Genomic DNA, 25,277 nt, shown 5'->3' on the forward strand with positions numbered 1-25,277 from the left:
GTCAGCGGGGGATCAAGACGCTAAACCAGCCAGTTGCATAAAAATAACTGGCTGGTATGTATTTCACTTGTTTATCTGTTATTCTCATTCATAATTGACGCTTTTTACAAAAAAAAGTTAGCGTCTGATAGTTTTTGGTCATAAATTAAACGAGGGAACTTAACTTTGTTAAACTACAACCGACGCTAAGTGTTCTGTGTTATAAAATATTCACAATTTTAAACACACAAAAAGTCACGCTTTTTAACCACGCATTTTTAGAAGGGTTTTTAATTAAAATAGTTCTTCATTTCCTTTATAAATAATAAGTAATCATGAGCATTAAGATTATTATAAGGAAGTCTAGATGCCTTAACAAAGATATAGAACACTAAAAATTAAAAGAAAAACGTTTTTTTAACAGTAGGCTAAATTGAAAGCCATTTGAGCTGTGCAAAATACATTTTGTGCAAAGATGAGACTTAAATGTTTAAAATTGCCGAATGAATCTCCTGAAAGAATGAAAATTAGGCAATGAGTTCCACAGTGTTAGAACAGCTGTTTGAAAGGCTTGCTCTCCGGTTAGTATGACAATGAGAATTTTCTGCAAAGCTGATCTCAAGGAACTTTCGGGTTTATAACTACATAAGGCTCCTTTATATATTCCAGTGCTTGGTCATTCAAATAAATAAATGTATTGTATTTTTTACTTGCTTGATTGTCAAATAATTTATTTTGTGCTAGCTCCTTTTCTTTCCTATTCTATGCGAAAACGAAATTTTATATGCATCATAGCCATTATAATCAGTTCAGACGAAACCGAAAATATTCTCTTAAAATTGAAAACATTGCTTAGTTACATCAGTGGCTTTCATGCTATCATGAATTAATGTTGATTCGAACGGATTGGTGTTCAATGTGTCCTTTACCGTCCATTTATCTCATTATTTTTTATTTGGAAGAGGTTTGTGGCGCGTTTGTCTGATAGAAAGTATTTTTATAAGAGTACTAAACAAAACTAATTACTCGATCCGAAAATTAATGCATGTTCGCAATAAGGAAATAACTTCACTATATTCGTCATAGTTAGAGTTTCCTCCAAAGTACGGAAAAGCCCTACACACTATATATTTCACAACGTTTCAACGATTTTCTCATTCGTAACAAGTAAAAGCTTAACAGCGACATGAAAAGCTCTTAATACTATATGACTCAAGAATACGTTTTTTGCCAGTTAAGTGATTTCAAATCACTCTGACCTTAGGAAGGACTGTGTTAGCTCTATGTTAATGAAAGAGAGGATCCATGTTAACGTTGACATCGTTACAACTTCCCTAAGCAACTTAACAACGCAAATATTGCATCATGTCAGTCAATGGCGCGGCTTGCCAGATATGCTCGTAAATGCGATCCAAACTCTCTGAACTGAACAGCTTACGCTTTTATAAACATCGATCGGAAATAACATGCAGTACTTTTTAACGCGTGGAACTCTCTGATACATACCTACATCATCACATAGATGAAAAGAAGGGTGCACGCTGTTTATCAAGGAGCGGCAGACGAGGGCGGCTGACAGAATTGAAAGAGGAACTTGATCGAAGCTAATTTAAATAAGATGTGGCCAGTAGTGTGTTTTGATCACGTTTGGGGTTGTATAGCATTTCTGCCATTTAAACTGGTTGAAGACCATTCCTGACATCCCTGCTCATGTCTTCGAAACTGGATGATTTATTGGGAAAAAAAACAAACCCTTGAACTGCAGCTTAAAAACACATATCGGATACAGCCGTCAATTAAACAAATGAGCAGCAACGTATTTTATGCATGAAGAAAGATGTTTGATTTATTAACTGGCACACAAACAACTTCCGCTCATGTATCTCACCTGTGTATTATTGTAATTCATAATTGCAATTTTGATAAAAAAAAAAAAGTTAGCTACTGATAGTTCGTTGAACTTTGTAAATGCAGGAACTAAACTTCGATAAACTTTACCAAACACTGATTGTTCTATGTTACTGAAATATTCACAATGCACAAGTCACGCTTATTAACCACGCAGAGCTAGAAGCGTTTTTCATTATAATAAATCTGAATTTTTTTGTAACTAATAAGAATTAAGTCGGTATCAAATGCATCATACGGAAGTCTTGAAGCTCTAACAATGATCTAAAACGCTTAACACCAAAAAATAAAAGAAAACTGAAAGAAAAATATTTTTAACAATAGTTTAATTGAAATCCATTCAACTACACAAACTGAAATGCTCAGTAAAACGATGAGTCCTAAATGTCTGAAAGTACTCAATGAATCTACTAAACGAATACAACCAGGCAATGAGTTCTGCAGTCTTAGAACAACACCTGCTTGAAATGCTCGCTTTCCTTAACCCTTAGTATTAGTTAATGGTACAACGAAAAAGTTCGGCAACGCTGATCTCAAGGAACGCTCAGGTTTATATATACATAAAGCTCCTTTATATATTCCGGTGTTTGGTCGTTCAAATAAATTTTTGTATTGTATTTTTCACTTTGCTTGATTTTCAAATAATTTATTTTGTTCTAGCTCCTTTTCTTTCCTGCTCTGTGCAAAAACTTATATGAAAGTGTATGCATCAGAGCTATTATAAACTGTTCAGACGAAACTAAAAGTATTCCAAAGGGTTAAAGACATCGCTCATTTGCATCAATGGCTTCCATGCTATCATGAATTAAGTTGATGCCAAAGTCCTTTTTAATAGAGCCTGAATTACTTTGTAATGACTAGAATTCTTGTTGTTTCGAAAAAGTTTGTAACGCTTTGGTGTGATAGAAGAGTACGTTAATAAGAGTACTAAACAAAACTAATTACTTGATTTGAATATTGATGCATGTTCGCAATAAGGAAATAACTTCAGAATATTTATCCCAGTCAGCTACGCTTCCAGCGTAAGGGAGTTCTACTCACTTTTTCCTGGACCTTGAACGATCCTCGTATTCGCAACGAGTAAAGCTTAACAGTAAAATGAAGAGCTCGTAATTACTAGATGATTACATGACTCACAATTGCGGCTCATAACATATAAGTGATTCGAAACCACTCTGACATCCTTAGGAAGGACTGTGCAAGGTATCATTTGCATGTTGAAATCGTTACAACTACACTAAACATCGATCCAAACAAACGCGAACATTGCAATCATGTAAGTAATGGCGGACTTATCAGATGTCCTTAAAAGCGACTCCTTAACTCTCTGAACTGAACGGCCTACGCTTCCATAAATATCGGAAATAGCCGTCATATTTTAGCGCGTGTAACTCTCAGATACATACCTACATCAGCACTTAGATGTAAGGAAACTTACTTAATCGTATTCGTCTCTCTTCATTTGGCGTTTGACTTGGTTAACAAGAATGTTCACATTGTTTATCCTTTATTTAACCTCACAGGATGAAGAATCCTACGAAACGAGAAGAAAACAAATTGTTTAATAATTACCGTAGCTATTAGAGAGTCATTTTTATGCCATGTCCTTTCATATCTGGTTCAATTCCACTAAAAAATGAATAAAAGTACCCCAGAGTTGCCTAGAGAACCTCTAGACCTCAGAGCTGAAACATATTGACTTTGCTTGCATAATTTTGAGGAAAGGTCAGCGGCGTTTTATTAATAAGAATGTCATAATCAGCTTTCCTTTTACAATGAAAGCCTTTAAGCTTATCCTTCTTCTATTATTTGACATGTGTAATGGAAGAACTTCACCATCACGTTCTCTCACCCAACACATGCAAGGATCTTTGATTTCCGTTTCATTTATTTGGCACTTTGCCGACAAGCAGAGAAGTTATTATATGGTGATTATAACGCACATACAACATAATTACGTACATGTAATGGTTCTTGACAACTAGCCCCGATTCTGCTGGAGCAACGTCTTTTCAGACCTTAAAAATGGGAAAAGAAAAGTAAGTGATTAGCGCGGAAACAAACGCGTAAGTATTAACAAGAGTGCACAATGATTATCATCACACTTGCAGTAAACAGTAAAACTTTGGTAAGAAATTCTGCGCAATCATGTTTCATCAAATAAACACCAAGCTTGGTTAAAAAAACAAACAAATAAACAAACAAACAAACAAACAAACAAACAAACAAACAAACACTGTTAGCTGTCTTTTTTGGGATCAGTTTGACCAAAACATTAGCCTTCAAGGCTTTGATTTCTCTTGAACTTTATACCAAATCACTGATTATATTTGCAGGCAGATATACTTGAATTCATGCTTACCAAAATGTACTAGCTTTTTTTTTTCGAAGAAATCCAGAACCTTGCAGACTCAAACTTTTTCTTGAGACTTCACCTACAAACAGAAAAAGAAAATGAAAGTAAGTTAGTGAGGAAGTACAATCATAATCTTGTCGGCATGTCACTGAAGCGCCCTTTTAATACAAATGTCACGAAAGCAAAGAAATTAGATCACGCGATCAATTTAGCCCAGTTTAGTAAATATATAAGTGACCGTAAGTTAGCAAAGAAGTGCCACTCAATCTCCCAACAAAGCTAGCAAACATACTTTGTATAAGGTTCAATCGGATCTTTTCCACGAAAGGGGATAAGATTAGGATAAAGCAAAGAGCACAAATTGTCTGTCACATGTAAGAAAAGTGAAACCATTTGTTGTGAGATCACATTGTTTCACAGCGAAATATATTTAGAAATTATACAAACGAGAAAAGTTTCGCAAAAAAACACAACGTAAAATGCCAACGAAACAAAGTTCACAAATTGTCAGATGTCATTCGCGAGAAAGCAAAACCAGGGGCCGTCTAGAATTCGCTGATGAATCACATTTTTGTAACAAAATAAACAAAAAAAGGTTTCGCAATAGCAGAAGAAAGGCAGAAAGTCTGTGAAGTCTGCTTTGAATTACAATGTTTCACCGTGAAAAGACCAAGCACTTGACTTTTTGTCAATATCAAAGCAACTACATTGATTCTATGAAGAACGAAAAAGTGGAAATTTTTGGCAAGTAGACTGATAGTCTTTTCGAGTGACTTAGTAATCAAATCCCACAAGTTCACATCTTAGATTTAGGACGTCACCACCTTAGTACTTTATTCCGCGCGACGTTATGACGGATGAATAAATGGAAAGTAAAGTTCTCAGTTTCTTTTTCAATAAATTGCAAGAGCAGGAAGACTGAAGCGAACTACTAGTTATGGCCAATTAACGGGTCTTTCAATCGTACTTCGCTAAGAAGGTTTCCCAGGGTTTTAGAGCCACTCGCACTTTAGAGAGTTACGAACAAGGAAAACTGTTGCAATCGAAACAGCTGTGAAAGGACCCGCAACACATGCACGTCTATTGAGTGCCACATAAATAATGAAGACCCCAGTGATAAAAAACTGCCTATAGGACAGTCTTTTTGTAATTTCCAATCAAAATAAAAGGTACAAACCTGCACTGAGAGACAGATTCAGACAGGGAGAGACTGTGAATTAGTGTACGCTCACAAGCCTGGGAGTGCGAACTGAAACAAAGGGACACAGATATTAAATTCAGATGAGGTGTGGTGTAGAAACGGTGGTGGATCGGTTTGTTGGAGAGAGAGGTTGATGGTGGGAGGGAGACAGAATAGGAATGAGTACAATACCCAGGCAAAGACTCACTTGAAGACACGCTTACCAAAGCGGGACTAACTTGTAATACTCCTGTTCGGTCTTTTTCTCGAAGAAAATCCAGAACCAGTTGCCGCCTCAAGGTTTTTACTGAAACTTCTATAAACAGGAAACGAAAATGAAAGTGCATAAGACAGGAAGCATTAACATAATCTTGTCGTCAAGTCAGTTACTTAACACTGAAACTTCCTCAGTTCATAACAGATGCCACGCCAGCAAAGAAAGTAGATCACGCGACAAATGTACCCCAAAAAAGTAAGTTACGGGGAAAAATGCCAGCTAGAAACAATGTTCTTTTCATGGAAAGGTCCACTGGAATTTTTCCATAAAAGGAAATGAGATAGGGATGAAACAAAGTCCACAAATTGTCAGAAAAGAGACACCTCCTTTCACCAGAGTCAGATGGATCACACTGTTTCTGAGTGAAATATAACCCGGGGATTTTAAGCGACAAAGGTTTCGCCATAGCGGAAGAACGACAGGAACTCTGCCGAACTCTCTGAAATTTGCGGATGAATTACGTTGTTTTACCAGCATAAACAATATTTATACACGCATGCAATGACAACAAGTTGGAAGAGAAATTCTTCACAAAAGCGACGAAGTGATTTGATATATAAACAAACACCATTCCCCGTTGCATGACAAAAATGCGTCTAAGCTTTTAAAAGAAGTTCGTGGAATTTGCAGATAAATCACATTGTTTCTAGGAATGCAATTCTAAATGCAAAAGAGCAAGACAAACAGAGCACGTCAAACTTTTCCGATGAGTTTATTTAGGCACAATTTGGAGGAGCTAGAAAGATACAGCCTCGAATATCGAATTTCCTGTAAAAGATAAATCTACAATTATTTTTGAGGTACTTACCCAGATTGCTCGCTCAAAGATGGCTTCACATCATGGTTACATCAACCTTCAAGTTATTTATCTTCAGTATCTCACAAGACGGTGAAAAATTCTAAAAACATTAAAAATTAAAGGTTTGTTATCAACGTTTTATGTCAAACCCTTTAAAGCTCATTTCCGACAAAACACGCAAGATCGAACTGGAATTCAGTGCCCTAACCTCTTAGCAAAACGAATCGTTATTTAAGTCAGTTTAGTTCGACGTGGTTTATTTATGGCAAATACCTAACATGAACATTTCAAGAAACCTCTTCTTGTTGAGGGATGAATTTGACCAAAGTATTGGCCTAATAGTCAGTTGTCCGCGAATCAGGCTGACCTTGTTTGCAGGCAAAGATTCACTTGAATACATGCTTACCAAAACGTACTAGCTTGTAAGAGCTGTTCAGCTTTTACGAGGAAAATACAGAACGGTTGCAACCTCAAAGTTTGTCCTGAAAGGTTACCTATCGACAAGAAAAGAAAATGAGAGTGAGCAAGAAAATCCCAACATATTAATTTTGGGGTCTTTTTGTCACGCGATCAAAGAAACTAGATCACGCGATTAATTTAGCCCGAAATAAAATGTTAGGAAAGAAATGCCATTCAACAAAGGAAGCATTACATTCATAGCTAAGCTAGAAAGCAGTGCGCTTTACAAATTCTTTCCACGCGAAAATGCCAACTGGAACTTTTTCAGAAGAGAGATAAGCTCACAATTGCCAGTGACGCGACGCGCAATAAAAAGTGAAACCGTAAGTCTCTGGAATATGCTGATGAATCACATTGCGTCACAGCGAAATTTAAAAGAAAAAGCAGTAGAGAGATAGAAAGTTTGTGCAATTTGCCGATGCTTGTACTTTCTCACCGCGACCTGGCCAAGCTCTTGATACTGCTAACTAGTCCAGCCACGAAGTGCTATGCAATCATCACGAATTAGTGATCGAAAATAGTTATCTACAAAGGAATAGCATAGCGATATGGCATTATGGGCGATGCAAATATCTCGAAGTCACCGCTTTAGCAAGAGTTCTTGAGCCACCCGCGCATTAGAGAGGTACAAGCAAGCATTTTGTTGCAGCTGCGAAACGAACAAAGCACACAGATGTAATCACGATCACACAGCTATGAAAGGGCCACTTCGGCCTGGAGAATGCTAAGGCGTATGTGTTATAGCACGTTGAAGATACTAGCTAGTCTTTTGCGGATCAAAATAAAAGGCACAAACCTGCATCCAGAGACAGATTCGAGCAAGGAGACACTGATGCACTGATTATGTGTACGCTATCATGCGACAGCCTGATATGAACTGAGATTTAAGCGAAAGGCAGAAATTTCAACTTAGTTAGGTGTGGCATAGCAACGGGCGTAGATAACCGTCAATCATCTGAAGTACTTTATCAGAGGAGTTGGGAATGGGGGAGGGGAGGAGATTCAGGAAGTGTATATTATCGGGGTTGGGGGTTGTCTGGGTGGTAATTGTCTAACATGCCTCTAAAGTAATACTGTTTTCCGAAAGAGGTCTCCTTCGGTGATCAACTAAATGCATTTGCGGGACAGACCCAATTTCTTACTTCAAACAATAACAACTGGACCCGTATGCTTGTGCAAACCAACGACCTACCAGCGTGCTTCCCCCTAGACCTTGACCCACGTATGTGCGTAATAATCCACTTTGTCGATCACATGCTTGCCGCGTGCTGGACATATTGAGTGAGGTCCAACAAGCAACTGACTCTCCTGATCCTGTTACAATGTTGTTTGACCTCTTGAGTTTGACAACGGTGTCAATGGTGTACTAGCAAAATTTAACTCATCGCTGACAACGTCATTCGTGTCTATCTCTAGCATCAAATTTCAATTTCCGGGCAACACTCCAAAATGTAAGAAGGAGAAACTTCTATCGCCGTGCTGCCTAAGGACGGTACCTACTAATACCGAAGTCATGATTTTTGCGCGGTTTATGACTATGCGGGAAAAGCGGATCTTAGCAAGGGCTATTGCAATCCAAAAAGAAAATTGGGGGGAACCATGCATTTTTTTAGAGATGATCAAGCAACGGTTATTCAAAAGGCCGTAAAATGCAAACAAATGTGTGGCGTTTTTTCCAAATTGAAGCTTTATTATCTCTGAAAAATGCATCGTTACCCCCAGTTTTCTTATTGGATACCAAGAGCAATTGCCGAGTTCTGCTTTCTCTGCATAGTTTTAAACTATCCCTGTACGATTAGGCACCACCCATAGGAAACCAGAGTATCTCCAGATGCGCAGAACGTATGGACAGTAACAAAAGTAGGCACCGCCCTTAAGTCAATTTAGGCAATACGTCGAAAAATGTTTTTGATGCCGGTCTTGAAGCTTGCTTCGTAGACAGCGAAGGAACAATCGGCGTGTTTGGGTTAGAACCCTCAGCTACAACATTGGTTGGAAAAAATGCTCCAACAAAATTAAAATGTTGTTATTGAACCACCGTTCGTTTTGAAACGTATTGATTGGTCTATCTCAAGTGGATTTAGATAGACAACGTATCAATCGTGCTTTCATTCAGTGTAAACGGCGTTGTGAAAATGGTTTGAATTAGCCGCGTAACCTTAGCAACAAACACTGACAATAACAGCACAAAAATACACGGTCACACTCCTAACTTCCGTACACCGTTGTGACACCATTGTCAGATGTGCCAGTGAGACCTAAACCACAAGCTTCGCTTGACTCAAAAGCCACGCAGCCTCCCTCGCACACGCTCTTTTGGCTCGTTACGCAATCGTTCTTCCCAAATAATGGGGAACAATCGCGTGACGAGCCAAAAGAGCGTCTGCGACGGAAACTAAAAGCCACTAGATTTGGTCACGCGATGACGTGAATAATAATCACGCAAATTAAAATATAACTTGTAATAAAGGTACTCGGTCGCAAGATCATTATTACGAAGCAGAGCCACTAATATGAATCTTTCAGTGTTGGAATAAAATGACTCTAAAATCATTTCCATGAGAGGTCAACTGAAACATGTCATGATTACCACAAGCGAGAAATAAGTATGTGGATTGGAAATGGGATCAGAAACTCCTTTAAGTGTATGATAAAGCTTTCTAAACCATTAATAAAGTTTGAAAATATTCAAAGAAAGAGTTCAGCCAATTCTATGATAATTAAGATCGCATTTCCAAACCTTGTTCACGGTGGCCATTTCCTCTGTTTTCAACTCATGAATTATTAATTAGTTTGAAAGTATCGTATAAACAACATCAGTCCGCAAACAAGTTTTTTTTCATAGCAATCTTAAACGTCTGATTACAACAACAAAAACGGTTTATTCATACAAGCTCAAATACGTTACATTTTCAGTCAATTATTGCATTATCATGAGACACAGGAAAGACCCAATTCGACTTAATAAAAAGTTTTCTTAACTTAACCCTTTCACTCCCCTGGGAAGTGTCGCATTTTTGTAAAACGGCAACTGTGAACCCCTACACCAACTGTAATACACAAATTAAAAGGTTTTATCTGGGGCATTGTATAAATCATTCCAGCTAAGACCAAGGAAGTAACAGAAGAGGATGAAAAGTGTTTAAAACGAGAAAATAAAAAACCTTAAAATACATCTCACTTCTCGTATACACTGGGTATACCCCTAAACTATAGCCTAATTTACAGTTCTCAGCACATAGTTTCTTGTCAAATGGTGACTTGGTCTTAGAAGTGTAAGAGGAAAAAGTTACAAAAAATGGAGGGGTGGTTAATCATGTCTTATGTAGGAGGGGGGGGGGGGGGAGATCTTATGCTTTCATTGTGCAGATTTCTCCAAGATCTGTTTGGCGTCCAGATTTGATACAAATTGATCCAATATTGGGCACGTAATGCCTTTTTGTGCCATATGGCACTCTTGAGAGTGAGAGGGTTAAGTCAAATAAACTCACAGTGAAGAAATGATGTGTTTTTGTCGTCTCTACTCCAGCATCCCTAATAGCTTTAAATGTGAAAAAAAAAAAATTTCCATTCACGAGTCTTTGGGGCAACCATTTCTGACGTCTTGATAACTTACGCTTCACTGTGAGTTTCATGTAACTTGAATTGAGCGAAATTAAACTTTGCATTTTTAGTCGAACTGCATTTTTCCTGTGGCCTATGCTATAATAAGACCTACGTCTACCTTTTTTATTCCTAAACCACAATACACATTACGGACACATGACGAACTTTTAAGCAATAAGAAGTTGAAAATTATTACTCTTATGGAAGACTGCCCAGTTACCGATTTTCCGGTGTGCGCGCCAAGTTTTGGAGCTAATATGTAAAAAGTTCAAGACTACCCCCCCCCCCCCCTTCCCGCCTCAGCAATTTTGTACCCTCCACAGATTTCGCTCGGTGTGTATCCAAGATGGCCGTTCAACGATTACTGCCAACATCCGGGAGAATGGTAAGCTGCGAGCAGTCTACTCCTAGACTAAAGGAAAACTTCACAAAATATGTAACCGTTAAAATTACTGTGTAACGGAAGTGGCCAAAACTACTATACTCGAACAGGACCCACCGGACCCCAAAATAGATGGTGGTCTCTGCCTGCACCCCCCCTTCCTCAACCTCAAAAGATGGTGTCTTTATTGCATAGCCACCCTCTATCCAGCAGTAAAAAATAACAGTGAGATTCAAACCTTACTTTTCTTGTTTATCTAGCAATGCTGACTCTTGCTATCTGAATATTTCTGTGCCAATTCAAATTTTTAAGCCAAAAAAATTTTGTTGGTAATGCTCACGAGAAATAGGTGGTGTCTTCGATAACCCCCTATCCAAGAAGAGGTGGGTCCTCTTCGAACAAACTTGTTATGACCAGTTCCCTAAGTTTTCAACATTTTCGTTTTTGAGGATGCCACTCATCTGGCCAAAAAATTCGCTTTTTCAGTGGCAACCTTTCAAGTACGACAGTTGTCTTTTTTTTATTGTTGTTTGAATACTATAGTGTACCCTTATCAAGCAAGACGCATTACAAAAACTTATCACTCTTTCACATTGCAAGTTGCAAAAGTTAAACTTAACGGTTTTCTTACTCACACAGTATCAACTACTGTTACATTTAAGAAACATAAACTGGAACACTAATAAGTACGGCATGAACAAAAAAATAATAGAGCTAAGCCAGCAAGTAATTTTGGTGGATCTATACAGACTAACGGAGCTTGGTAATCCAATTTCAATTCAACAATGCTTCATAAAGCGTTTTTCAACTGTGTCGAAAGTAATTCGCGTTTGTTTGGTTTAGCTTTGCTGAGCCCTGTGATTGGTTGGCAAAATTCGTGCCAACAGTTTTCAAACAATCAGAAACAAACAAACAAACAAACAAACAAACTAAAAAACAATCGTGCCCCGTTCTCACGCATTTCCCGCCCTTGACGCTGTTTAAATGTACTTGCTTCGAGCGCTGATTGGTTCAATCTCATAGTTTATCTTTGTTGCGATTGGTTTTACGACACTCAATTGAAAAATACTCTATGAAACCTGGCGATGAATTCCGATTGGATAGCTAAATCCCGAAAAAGTAAGCGAATAATCTTAAAGCGATTATACAGTGCAAGCGGTTTGCACAATGCAGACAGACTTGCTACTTGTTGGAGCAATGCCCCGCTGATACCTTTCCCACAATCCACGGGCGGGACTGGGAACGAGTCTGTTTCAAAGACGAATCAAAACGTGCGCTCAAAAAAAGAAAAGAATATTTCTAAGCCTCTAAAAGTTAACTATTAAAACGGCCCAGTCACATGCTTTTGCCCCCCGCCCCCCCCCCCCCCCCAAAAAAAAAGACTCTTGTTTCTGTATTTTGCAACAGGATTCAAAGCGATTTCTGTACCTCTTGCCAAAAGTTTTCCAACGTGATGGCAAACGTTTCTTTTGCGGCATTTTCACACAAAAAAACATCCGTAGTATTTTACAAATCGAGGTTACAAATTTGGTGTTAAGGCGCCTCAAAGGATGCATTCCACACGAGAGAGAAGAAAGAAAGAGAAAGAGAAACGAAGATTCAAACGAAATTCTCTAAATTCTCAGCCGTGTTTCGATTGTATTTACTCGCACTTGAATTGACCTCGGAGAGGTCGAAACGTCGTGATTTTTTAGCGTTAATTTTTATCACAAAATCTATATCTAAGAAATTACTTATCAAGGTTTTGATACTAGTCTAACTTTTCTTCTCATGTCTTTTTTTTTTTTTAATCTCAATCTATCATACACTAGAGTGGATTTATTTTTGGTGCATAAGCACATAGCCACAGCGTGACTTTGTTTTTCTCTGCATATAATTTTAGTTATATGTTTAGCATATGATATTATTTGTATATAGGGCCTCCGTTGATGACAATAATTTCATTGCAAATTAGCTTAAGGTGCTACCCTATTCAAATAAAGATATCATGTTATGTTATGTTATACGCCCCATTTTTGATTGTTCAAAACAATAGATGCCTCGCAGGGACAGCGAAAAACACCTAAAGATGGACAGTACAGTAGGATTCTTCTCTTGAGAGCAAAGTCAACCTGACTTAAGAGATCTATCTGCGATTATATGAACTTCTATTTCCTAGCATAATTTTATCTCGGGGCAACTTGAGAGAATTGGGATCTTTGTCAGGGGTATTTCCTGAAAAGATCAGGTCAAATTAAAAACAAACAAACAAAACAAAGAAACAACAACAACAAATGATTACTGCTGAATGAAGTTTGAACCATTTACCCCAAGGGAACCAAATAAAAAGAAAAAGGAAAAAAATGGTTTATGAAAAAAAGGAAAGAAAGACAACAAGGAAAAAAAAAAAAAAAAAAAAAAACCACAAACTGCGCGGGCAATTACATATCATTGCCATGAGATTTCAATACGCGGTACATACGACTGCTAAAATACCTCCTCCGTAAAAACGCCCATTATCGAAAAAAAAAGTTATAAAAAAAAACATGTATCCCTCGTTGAGCTTCAAACACTAATTTAACATTTTAAGTACAAAGACAAGCACTTTCTGTGACTCTTGCCTGCTTTATGTGCAAAATACCCTGGTAAGAGAAATATAAAGAAGAAAGAGGTTGAGAGTAATTTTCCTTTAAGTTTCAATCTCGTATCCAGAGTCTTCAGGCTGTTTGGCCAGCGTTTGATTGCCAGGAGAAGACTCTAGAGAATTCGAAAAAATACTTTTTTTTTTTTTGATTGGCTGCTCCGTAACGGCTTACATTGTTTTACCGCAGAAATCCTGCGGTAATAAAATTCCAGTTCCCTAGGGTGTCTCAGGGTACCAACCAATGGCCAAAGAGCCCGAGGACTCTGGCTACGAGATTATCAAAGTAATAGCTTTTAGAAAGTGCGAAGCAGTTTTGCAGAAAAGTAAGGCTACTGAGGTCAATACTAAATAGAGCTAGCTGCCGGCTGACCCGGCGAATTACAAGGTAAATTTATCGAGTAACAAACTAGGCTCGATTTCCGTCGCTCCCTCGGGTCCGGTTTTCCTCCCCGGGGTGAGCGCGGGCTCATTTCCCGATCAGCGGCTGGTAATCGAGCCCACTAACAAAAATACTCATATTTTTTTATGTCTTGAAACTTTCGGCTAAATCATTCCTCGCATTAACCAACCTTGCCCTGGTCCAATGTCAGTCTTTTTCTGTGTATATTGACTCCACAACTGCATCAATCAGTCTAGTTGCAGTCGGTATGATTTCGTGCAGTGTTTAGCGGACAATTGTTCTGTTTTATTATTCCTTCTTTTTTTACTTGTTGCACAGATGTTTGTGTCCATGTTCCCATGCCAACAATTGACACTCGCGGCTACAGTACACCTCATCGCAGTTAGCACATCTTTTCAGTTTGTCTCCTTCTCCACCAATGCAATTCCCACAGCGACGAATAGGTTCAGGTCCACACGCCTTACGGTATTTTTCCATAACCTAAATAAAAAGTGATTGGTTTCATCAAGAGAGTTTCTGCCGGGGAGTAGGGATAGCACAGTGGTGACAGCACTCGCCTCCCCCCAATGTGGCCCGGGTTCGAGGTTTGTCAGTCGTCAGATTGTTAAGTGTCACCCTCGTTAAACAAAGTTGATTTTTTTATAAGGTAATTGAGCCATCGTAAAGAGATTCTCGAGTTTTGACGTTTCGAACGTAAGTCCCTCTGAGAAAGGGCAAACGCTTGAAGCGTTAGCACTCAGTTCTTCAATTAATACAAATTAAAAATCTCAATAGAGCGGTTTCCAGTTGAGTTTCGTAAAACTAAAACCAAAGTAATTACTCTGGCCAAACGCAACAGATGTAAACAACACAACGAGCCAATCAGAATTAGAAGCAAACACATGTAACTGGCGCCAAGCGCGGGAAAACGCATGCGGGCAAAACACGATTGGTCTTGGCTTGGATTCTCATTGGTTGAGAAAGTGGCGCGAGTTTTGTTAACCAATACCAGAGCGTAGTAATGCAAAACCAAAGCAAGAGCGAAATCACTTTCAACACTCAATTGAAAACCGCTCTAACAAACAATAATTATTATTGCTACATGTACAAATCATTCCTACCTCCCAGTAATTAAAAAGCACATTATTTGCATTTCCTGTGGTGTTAACCTGGCTTCTCAGACAGAACGAGATGTCATTCAATGCTCTCAGTTGGTTTCCAAGCTCCATGAAGGCTTTGGATCGGCGGAATATGGTTTTTACAAGTATTTTTTCAGCTTCTTCGTTTTCTACAAAACATTTAAGACATTCTTGGTAAATTAACTTTTCTTTGCAAAGTAAGTCATGTGCACTTACGTCTCTCTGACACATCATAATGGACCTTACAACAGAAATGAACAGACGCACACACACCAATAACTTTTTAGAGTCTTTACAGCCAATAACATCACTGCTTACTGACAAACGACCAATAACATCTCGACATCGTTGACCAGTCAGTTCAAAAACCAGAGACATTTATACCATCTACAGCGGTTCCACAATTTACATGTACTTGAATGTGAAGATGACTTTTGCTCAGGTTGTCGAAACGTCAATGTCACCTCAAACAGTCCTTCTCAGGACTACACTCCCCTGGATGATCCCCTGGATGATCATAATAATTATTACGAACTTAAGAAATGAACAGGGTTAAAAAAACGTAACTCAATCCTCACTTTAAGTGGGCCCCCAAATTACAGTTAATTTCTTAAAGTTGTGTTGAGAAAAAATTACAACTTAACAGTCTTATCTGTTTGATTGCAAGACTCAAAAGTCAAGAATGAGTTCGAGCCATTATTTTCAGGCAAGGTTTGGCTGGCACACGCTTATCACAAAAAAAAATGAACTTTTTCTTTGAAAAGTTTTGGAAAAAAAAATTTCTCATTGGAGGATCGAGAATACATCTGTACTTTTGAAGAAATAATTTGTGTCAAGCCCTATCAAAATTTTGACTTAAGGACGGTGCCTACTATTATTACTGCGCATACGTTCTGCGCCTCTCGAGATACTTGGGTTTCCTATGGTTGGTACCTACTAATACAGGGATATTTTTGCGTGCTTTAAAACTATGCAGAGAAAGCAGAAATTAGCAAGTAATTTTGGTATCCAAAAAGAAAATTGGGGGTAACCATGCATTTTTCAGAGATAATAAAGCTTTAATTTAGAAAAAAAGCACCGTGCATTGCTTTGCATTTTACTGCTTTTTAGAATAATTGGTGCTTAGTTACTGTATCTCTAATAAATGCGTGGTTACCCACAATTTTCTTTTTGGATTTGAATAGCCACTACTAAGATCTGCTATTCCCACATAGTGATAAACTGTGCAAAAATACTTTGCTATTAGTAGGCACCGTCATTAAGTATGGTTCTTGAGTCTCTAATGTTGACTAAGTGTCCCTATTGGAGATCTGTCACCAATAAACGTCTAGGTCTATGTTCAAGTAAGTGCAATGTGGGTCTATGTTCAAGTAAATAAAACTGGTGCAATGTGGTAATGAGAGCATACCTTCCATACATCTAGCCATGGCATCGTTGCAGTCACTCAGGGCACTTTGCCAGTCCGAGTTGTGCAAGTGGCACTGAGCCCGATTACTGTACAACACTGCCGGGAGGACCATCCTGGAGTAAGGACAAAGCAAAACAGAACATACAGTACATATGTATGGTGCCGCACTCAAGCTTTAGTGGCCAACAGAAATGAAGCTAAACCTGGTTTCTCGAGCATAAAGCAACTAAGAGTATTGTAGCCCCCGCTTCACCTCAAGTTTATAAAATTATGGGTACTACCGACATGCTACAATGTATGTTCCAAAATGTTCCAAAGCAAAAAGGCTTATGAAACATAGTCACAACTACTCAAAATGGACTTTCGGAGGTACAAATGCACGCACAAACTGTAACATAACATGTGTGTGCCATATTGTCAATTTTGCCAAGTAAATTCTCGTTAACGGTATATAGTGTATGTTATGTCTCCACCACACTATTCATTAAGGAATTAAGTGTCCCACTAACACAGATTGAAACCAAGTGATTCCTGTCCCTTGGTTTCATCTTACTCAATCTAGTTCTATTTTTTTTACTTTGTTTTTATCTTTTTTTTTTCTTTACTCGTACATTGTACATATATATTTTGGTCTTTTATATATGTATTTTACTCTTTTATTAGTTGTAATTATTGTAAACTAGTAACGTAGGTCCACATCAACCAACGGCTGCCAGTCTTTTTAACCTGCGAGATCAAATAAAGTGTGCATGTATGTACTTACCATCTTCCATGTTTTCCAGCCTTGCTGGCATCTGTTCCTTGAGGGACACAATTGATTGCCTCTGTGTACAGTCGTGCCGCCTCATCATAAATGCCTAACTTAAATTTCTTGTTGCCTTTGTCTTTCAGAGTTTGAGCATTTTCTTCGTTCGTGCGGGTAAAGAAATCATATCGCTCTTTTCCAAATGCCATTTCCTCTCGGGTCCATGCTCTACAAAACGTTACAAAGGATGAACAATATCATTATTGATGGGGTGGGTCCATTAACTAAGTGCAAAAATCAGTATGATAATACAGTGTAAGCTGCACTTAAAAAAAACTTTTTTACAAATGCATAAAAACTATATAAATTATTATAATTACCAAATACTGTACATACTAAAGAGTTGTTATTTAGTGTTGAAGATAAAAAAGGATCTCAGGGCAAAATCCTTGAGAAAGCTTTTTTCCTGACCTGGCAAATTGAATGCTAACCTCTCATGCAGTTGTTTTTAGGGGACTCACATTACATCCTCCCAACGTTTAGCTAGTAAGACGATTTGGAGAGAATCACAGCTATTGAACCCTCAAAAATTCTTAATTGACACCCTGAATTTAAAAGTTGTCAAGGTGGTCTATGTCATCATTATTTCAACTCACTTTTGGCAGGTTCTCTTGAGGACTTTTTCTATCCTTTGAGCTAGGCCGATTGCAGGATGCTGAAGAAAAAGTGCATGTATTAAAACACAAAATGTTGGGACAGATGAAACGTGCATTTTGTCAGAAACATTGGACAAAGAGAAACTCTCAGTTCTTGATGGAATCGAATCCATAACCTTCAGTAATTTTACTATCCATTAAGCCACTGAGAGACTAGTGGCAAGATAGACTACTTGAGGGGCTGGGCGTGCACATGTATTATACTGCTGTGGCAAAATGGCTTTAAGCTCCTTGAATGTACATGTACTGTTCCAGTCCTTATGCCAAAAATGAAGGCAATCCAAAAATACATGTACAGTGTAGGGCACAAAATATCTATTTTTGGCATACATGTGATATTGATATTACATGTATGGCCTGTGACAGTGCATTTGAGGACCTCCAGGCTGGCCCAATCTTTTCCTGGAATTTGGTTGTATCTTTGAAAAAACAAAAAACAAAAAACAAAACAAAAATCCACCCAAAAATTCATCATAGGCCATTTATACCCATAACCCTTGCAAGGCTTACATGACATGTTTCCTGCAAATTTCAGTAAATTGTGCAGTTGCAGAAAAAATTCATACCCACCCCATGGAAGGTCATCTGGAATTCCTAGAGGGAGGGGGGTCTTAAAAGTCAAAACAAAATTTTAGAAGCAAAGTATGAGACTAAACTGGAATTTCCTGGGGAGGGGGGGGGGGATGCAAAACAAAAAACCTTCCATGGGGAGAGTATGAATATTTTCTGGAAATGCACAATGTCAAAAACAGTTTGTGTAATGCCAAAAAAAAAAAACACGCAGAAAGATGGTAAAATAAGTAAACCAGTGAATGAATGGTAGATTTCACATCAATCTTACCCCAAACCCTCCAAATATAAAATAAATTCTGCTTACCTGATAAAAGATGGTGATTAGGGTGATATTTTTTGGGGTAATTCCACACTTAATTAAGTTCTTAGCCATTTCGTCAGATTCAGCCAGGTTGGCGATGGCACGTAAAGTTGGACTTTGAATCTGCATGAGAAGGAGAGACACCATTAACCTTTTTCACGAAAACATTAAATAAATTACTTTTCAGGAAAAAAAAATCAAAGGAACAAAAAGTGTAATTCTGCTGTCTACCTCCTTGTGATAAGAAAACATGTATCTTCCTAGAGCCCAAAGAATTTCCTGAAAAAAATAAGAAAGAGCAATCATTATTAGGTTCACTAATTCAAAGATACAAGTAATTGTAATATGTAAAACAGCTGAGTAACAGCCAACAGCCAACAAAGACTACATTAATGCGGACTGAAAAAAAGTTTAGTATGTCAAATGTGTAACAGACACTGTTGACAATAAAAAGTCCAGTGTAAAATGTGTGTGGTTCCCATTCAGATTTTTGTGGAAGAGAAACTGCATGAGGAATGACAAAATGAAATGTACAATGTTACAATAATAATATTATTATTGTAAAGTTGGACACATGAGCAAATGTATCGTGTGGCCTAAATACAAGAAGTAGAGTGAAAAATACAAACATGGAATCTTGGCGGGATGGAATTCTATTGACATTACTTCAGGTCTTTAAACTTGAAGTACAACATGGTGAAGAAACATCTGAGCAGTAAATGCACATGTACCAGACATCACAACTAAAGAGAGGATCTAAGATGGTTTACCTCACTCTCCAAAATTTTGTTTCTGCATCGACCACTGTGGGTGGAAAGCTGCTCTATCACCTCCACAAACGCGTTCACTGATCCATTTTCAGGTATGATAACTATTAATTTTATGAAGGAAGAGTTAACCAAAAATTGTGCTCAGTTTAATATCCATCGTGAGGACTTCAATAGACTGTATTCGTACATGTTCTTTTGGTATTAAACTGGATCTAGCTTGCAATGGAGGATCTTGTTTTGTGGGGATTCTTTTGTGCTGTTACAACATTATTCATGTACATGTACATGTACATGTATATTTAACTATTCCATGAGCGCATGTTGGAAATGAGATGATTAATAGCCAATGAGGCTATGACCATCGCATATCCAACAAGCATGAGTAGAAAAATTGTTTATTAACAAAAAACAACCAAGAAAAATTGCTAGATCTTGCTGATTTCACTTTGCAAAAACAACCAGAAGACAATGTACATGTAATGGATTCTATTTCTCCAGCATTGTATAATGCCTCATATATCATGGCCACTAAGCTAATCAAATTTCTGGAATTTCATTATACATGTATAATGATCCAGTTCTTAATATTAATAATCCAACTGTTCGGGACTCCAAGCCCTTCAGATCCTAACCACATAATAATTTATGACTGGGCATACAATACAGTAATATTACTGTGTATAACAGACCTCCATCTTCCAAACAAGTGATGAGGCTGTTGGACTCAATCATCTGCCAGCTTAATTCTTCACTCAGTGCCACAATGCCAATCACTTTCAGACACATTGCAATCATGGTACAGTCATGTGCAGCTATTGCTGGGGTTTTAAACCACTTGAACAGTGCCTGTCAACAACACCAAGAAACATGTCAAGTTTGAGACCAAAATATAATTGAAGCCTGGGTGAGTGCTGGACCAGTTGACGTCAAATTTAAGGACGATTTTTTGTTTCACTCAAGAATGGGTACAGTATGCCCGAATTTTAGCCTCTGGCCTTAAATTTTGTCAGTGAACATTGCTCCCTGTGTCTATTACTGGTTTATGGTTAGTTTTTGAGAAACTTGCAAAGATTCAGGCACTTTTGCGCGAAACAAAAAATTGACCTAACAAAATATATTTTTTAAGATGCTTGCACTCTACCCTTCAATTAATGAATGTACATGGAAGATGCATATTGTCAGTGGTTTGTTTACTGTATCTATAGTTATTTTTTTCATTCAAGATTTCTCAAACCAGTTTCACTTTTATTTTATTTTCTGCAGTATTCATTACCATATTAATCTGAGACAAATGGAAATAAAAATCAAACTGGTTTGAACATTTTTAAACCAAACCAAATTGAACCACCAAACTGCACAGTCCTTTTCAAGTGTACATTTCTGTGTAAATAATGGCTTCAAGTCCCAGAGAGATTTTGCTACAAACTAAGATCTTTTTCCAGTAATGCCTTAGCCCTTTAGTCATGCTTGCTTCTCCAAACCATGAATGTACAGTACTGACCTTAGATGCTGTCTTATCTTTCAGCACCAGCTTTCTGTATCGATCATTCTGCTCTGCAATCTGTACAACAAATTAAATATTAATAATAATAATTAATAATGCTTTAGAAATACACAGGCAAGTTAAAAATAACTATATAATGTTCCGACGTTTCGGCGACGTTACGACGCCATTCTCAAGGAATGAATAATACAATCTAAGATCTTACTCTTTTGAACTCGCTTGTATTATTCATTCCTTGAGAATGGCGTCATGACCTCACCGAAATGTCGGAACATTATATCGTTAGTTTTTACTTGCCTGTAAATTACATATTTATAATTTAATTATATCATACAGTCTGTACATCTGTAAGAACAAATCATTGTTTATGGACACTAAAAACTATATCGAAGCTGTGTCAATACTACATGTACATGTGTATGTGTAGGATTCCCCTAAAACAGGCACAGGGACTATCACGTGTTTCAAATGAGGCTCATAATTTGTTCCCTGTAGCTTTTGGAACAATAATAATTTTACAGTAGTTGCTACTGAGTTAATGTATTCTATAATATTAAATAAAACAGTACAAAAAAAAAGTGTCTTCTTTTCTTAGTGAGATTATTATTTTATTGTTTCTTTTCACAAGAACAGGAATTAAACTATTTTTTTGTGAGATTGTTTTCTTCAAGATACCTAGATGCAATCTTATCATTAATTATTTTGTCTATGAGTAGATGTATCTTCTTCTACTACTTCCGGAGGTGACCAAAATGCTTGCAACTTATATATACGTATATGTAGAGTGTTCTTAATGGAGGTGTTGTGTGACGGAGCTGGATGCAGGCCTTTTTGCAGACAATCCTCAGGCTTACATGTACTTCAATCAACGTGATCCACAGTGACATGATTAACCAGCTGGTGAGTTTTAGGGCTGCATTGCCAGGCTATACACTGTAGGTGCGATGGTCTAATATTACATGTACATACAATGTAAATATTTATTAGATGGTCAGCTTCCTTGAGGAGCAGGGATGGCGCAGTGGTGAGAGCACTCGCCTCACACCAGTGTGGCCAGGGTTTGATTCCCAGACTTGGCGTCATATGTGGGTTGAGTTTGTTGTTGGTTTTCATTGAGATTTTCTTCTGGGTATTCCGGTTTTCCCCTCTTCTCAAAAAACCAACACTTCTAAATTCCAATTTGATTTGGAAAGTGTCCCCAATTAGTGCTCTACGCTAAAATCATTGCAGTTAAATAAATAAAAGTGATTTATTTTATTTATTTATTTTACTTTAATTACCTTGAGAAAAATCACAGCAGCATTGATCTGAATTTTGTAACTCCAAGAACGCAAAACATTCAGTGGAGGATCAGCGGTGGAGGGCAACACAGCACGTTTGAAGTTATCCAAGCACTGGTCGTTCCGATCCTCCAAAACCCGTCTTATGTACGGCCTGCTAGAAGTAAGTTCATTTTTGTATGCCTTGACAATCATTTTTTGACAGTTATCTTTTAAAATCAGGTTTCCAATTTTCGGGAGTCCATTCAAGAACACTATTTTATCACAAGGTTCTCGCTCCAGGCAAGTTAAGGTCTTGAGAGCATACACAGCAGGAAAGAGGCCTAACAGATCAAAGTCTGCATCACAGAAGTCCAAAAGTGCTTCCACAATATTGCTATCCATGATTTGACGGCGATTAATTTGTGTGTAATGTGGAAGAGTAATAATGTGTTTTAAAACCATTAAGCTGTTAAAATGTGCTGCATTCCAAGGCTGATCATTGCTTCCAATGCTTTCATCAGGAATACGAATCCATAACAGTCTAACCACAAAGTTAAGAAGTTCAGAACTAACTAACACGCTAAACATGACTTTCTTCTCAACACTTCCAGGTACCTGCAATGAAAAAGAGGACAACATTAGAATAGTGGATGGCTGAATTCTTCAAGGCAAACCATTCCAAATTTGTATGGCTGATATAGTGTACTTGAAGTTGTCCTGTCAGAGCTTCACAAAAAATTAGCCAAGACACTTCAAAATTAAGAAAAAAAAAATACAATACCATTTTGCTGGACAAAAACTTTTCATAAAGACAGGTTTGATTCACATGAATAACTTGTACATACAGTGTATTGCGATATTCACAGCATGGTGATTATCACATGTAGCTAGCAACAAGCAGTGAGCCATTTCCAAGTTTGCTTTGAACAACATTTCGAAAGTGAAGCTAAGTGCAAAGCTTTTCACAGTTCAAAGTTTTGTTTAGACATAAAATTAAATGAAAACAAAGGGTGCGTTTCTTTGAAAAAATCCAAATCCAGATTTTTGATCCAAGATCACTTGCATCATGGTGCATCAAAGGAACCAACAAATCCTTACCCAGAGTGGATTTGTCGGTTCCTTTGACACACCATGATCCGAGTGATCTTGGATCAAAAATCCAGATTCGGAATTTCGCAAAGAAAGGCACCCTAATTTCCTTAATAAAAACTATACACAAAGCCTCGCTCTCATCCCCCATGCTCATCTATCTATTGCTGATGAGTATACACTGTAAAATGTGTGGGACTTTGACCACCTTTGAAACCTATGGCTCCCAACAAAACTGAAAGACTTTTAATTTTAATACATCATTGTACTGTATCTCAGTTGCATCATTCATCTGATAAAAAATTAGACCAATATAGACATTACAACATTCAAAAATTGTCATGTCACTCGTATGTTTTATGACAATTTGCAAATGCTTATTAGATGTAGAAGGGTTTATTTGAAGGTTTAAAAGTTTGCTAAGGTCGTCATTAGACACACTTTACAACTTCAGTCTGTTATCCAGATTTCAAAGAAAAGCATAATTCTTAGGACAAATATCTTGTGGAAGACATAAAATTAATTATATAGTATTTGCTGTCAAAATCTGCCAGATTTGAACAAAGTCACAGCAGTTTAAACAACATGTATGTCCAAAATGCCAGAATTTAACTGTAATTTTAGCTGTGTTTGATAATTTACATCAGAAACTGTGATATGAAAAGGTCTACCGTATCACTCCCATGAGATTTCGCTCTTCATTCTATAGCTAGAATTATCACAGCCATATCTCAGCACAAAAACACCTTCTACATAGAAATCCTCCAACACATTACTTCCACTGGAATCAATACCTCACCCATTGTCAAAACGTTACTTGCTTCATTTCCCCTTTTATTAGCTTTTCCCTGCGTTTATTCTCAATACTATTGCAAGTTTCATCCCTATTTAAAGTCAATTCTTTAAATATCCTTTCATTATTTATCATCAAAGAAGAATTATATGTATATATTCAAACCTGTGCATCCTGGTATCGCTATTTCAGTTTCTGACATGATCAGTGAAATAATTAATATATATTTTGAATCCCTTTCTTTGACAAAGACAAAGACGTAGCTTAACTCGCAAAACAGTGTCAAAGTTCGACACCAGTTTGCGCCCTAGTAACCTTTTTTAGTTTAGAATTCTCGAATTGAAAAAGAAAAAAGGGTTTAAATGTTAAAGAAAATCAATAAACAGCATTCAAGGGAAACTTCACACATTAGTTATCAAGTCATCCAAATTCAAATTCTCACACCTATTTTAATTCATCGCGATCAACATGTATTTCAAAACGCCAAAATCGAAAACTGAAAGTACACGAAAGTGCATTCTAACAATATTCAACTGTTCTATTTCCAATATAACGCTAGCAATAACGCTTCGTAATCATCCGCGTGGTATGAATGGCTTGCATCTCACAAATATTTTCGCACCTTTCCAATCTACCGAGTGCACGATCATTCCTGGAACGTATTACGACATGAAATAACTAAAACAAGTGACACGCTAGGCCTAAAGTAAGTAAATATTTGTCACACTGTTGTTACTTACAAAGGTTGGCGGATGTTCGACGATCTTTACCATCTCGTAAACCATTTTCAGTTGTGCTTCTCGAAGGTTGTGATCTCGGCGAACAGTTAGTTCTACCGCTTCTATCGGGCTCTCTCCGCCCGCTAGATACTTAAAAAGGGCAAGTAGCTTCTTTTTCTTTTTCTTATCTAGTCCAACACCAGATGCAAAGTGCTGAATAATGCTTATATCCAACTTTTCCTCATCCATTTTCGAGACCGTCTGCCTTCCGAGAAGGCAAGACTCTTTCTTCACTCTCTATGAGTCTCGT

General features: G+C 37.6%; 2 protein-coding genes and 1 long non-coding RNA gene across 3 annotated transcripts in view; 1 reads left to right on the forward strand and 2 right to left on the reverse strand.

Annotated features, from left to right (window-relative positions):
- Positions 1-7,840, reverse strand: part of LOC146452485 (uncharacterized) — a 70,681-nt gene extending 62,841 nt beyond the window's left edge. Inside the window, exons 1-7 of the mRNA XM_085097803.1 lie at positions 7,755-7,840; positions 6,906-6,993; positions 6,509-6,599; positions 5,648-5,739; positions 5,421-5,492; positions 4,250-4,322; positions 3,850-3,905 (exon numbers count right to left, since the gene is read on the reverse strand). The gene's annotated coding sequence lies outside the window, so the exon portion shown is untranslated. The remainder of the gene's footprint in view (positions 1-3,849; positions 3,906-4,249; positions 4,323-5,420; positions 5,493-5,647; positions 5,740-6,508; positions 6,600-6,905; positions 6,994-7,754) is intronic.
- LOC146452481 (uncharacterized) overlaps positions 1-12,311 on the forward strand; it is a 125,743-nt gene extending 113,432 nt beyond the window's left edge. Inside the window, exon 2 of the long non-coding RNA XR_014859723.1 lies at positions 12,086-12,311. This is a non-coding gene — a long non-coding RNA (uncharacterized LOC146452481). The remainder of the gene's footprint in view (positions 1-12,085) is intronic.
- Positions 9,821-25,273, reverse strand: LOC146452487 (uncharacterized). Its single transcript, XM_085097781.1, has 12 exons — positions 24,989-25,273; positions 22,385-22,981; positions 21,102-21,161; positions 20,290-20,446; positions 19,601-19,701; positions 19,062-19,109; positions 18,834-18,953; positions 17,897-17,955; positions 17,259-17,468; positions 16,496-16,608; positions 15,070-15,236; positions 9,821-14,449 (listed from the first exon to the last, which is right to left on the reverse strand). The coding sequence occupies exons 1-12, from the start codon at positions 25,214-25,216 to the stop codon at positions 14,273-14,275; spliced, it is 2,037 nt and encodes a 678-aa protein (XP_084953907.1). The 5' UTR covers positions 25,217-25,273; the 3' UTR covers positions 9,821-14,272.
- Positions 25,274-25,277: the final 4 nt, after the last annotated feature.

Source organism: Pavona decussata, unplaced genomic scaffold (genome assembly GCF_977016875.1).
Source record: "Pavona decussata unplaced genomic scaffold, jaPavDecu1.1 SCAFFOLD_367, whole genome shotgun sequence".
Taxonomy (NCBI): domain Eukaryota; kingdom Metazoa; phylum Cnidaria; class Anthozoa; order Scleractinia; family Agariciidae; genus Pavona; species Pavona decussata.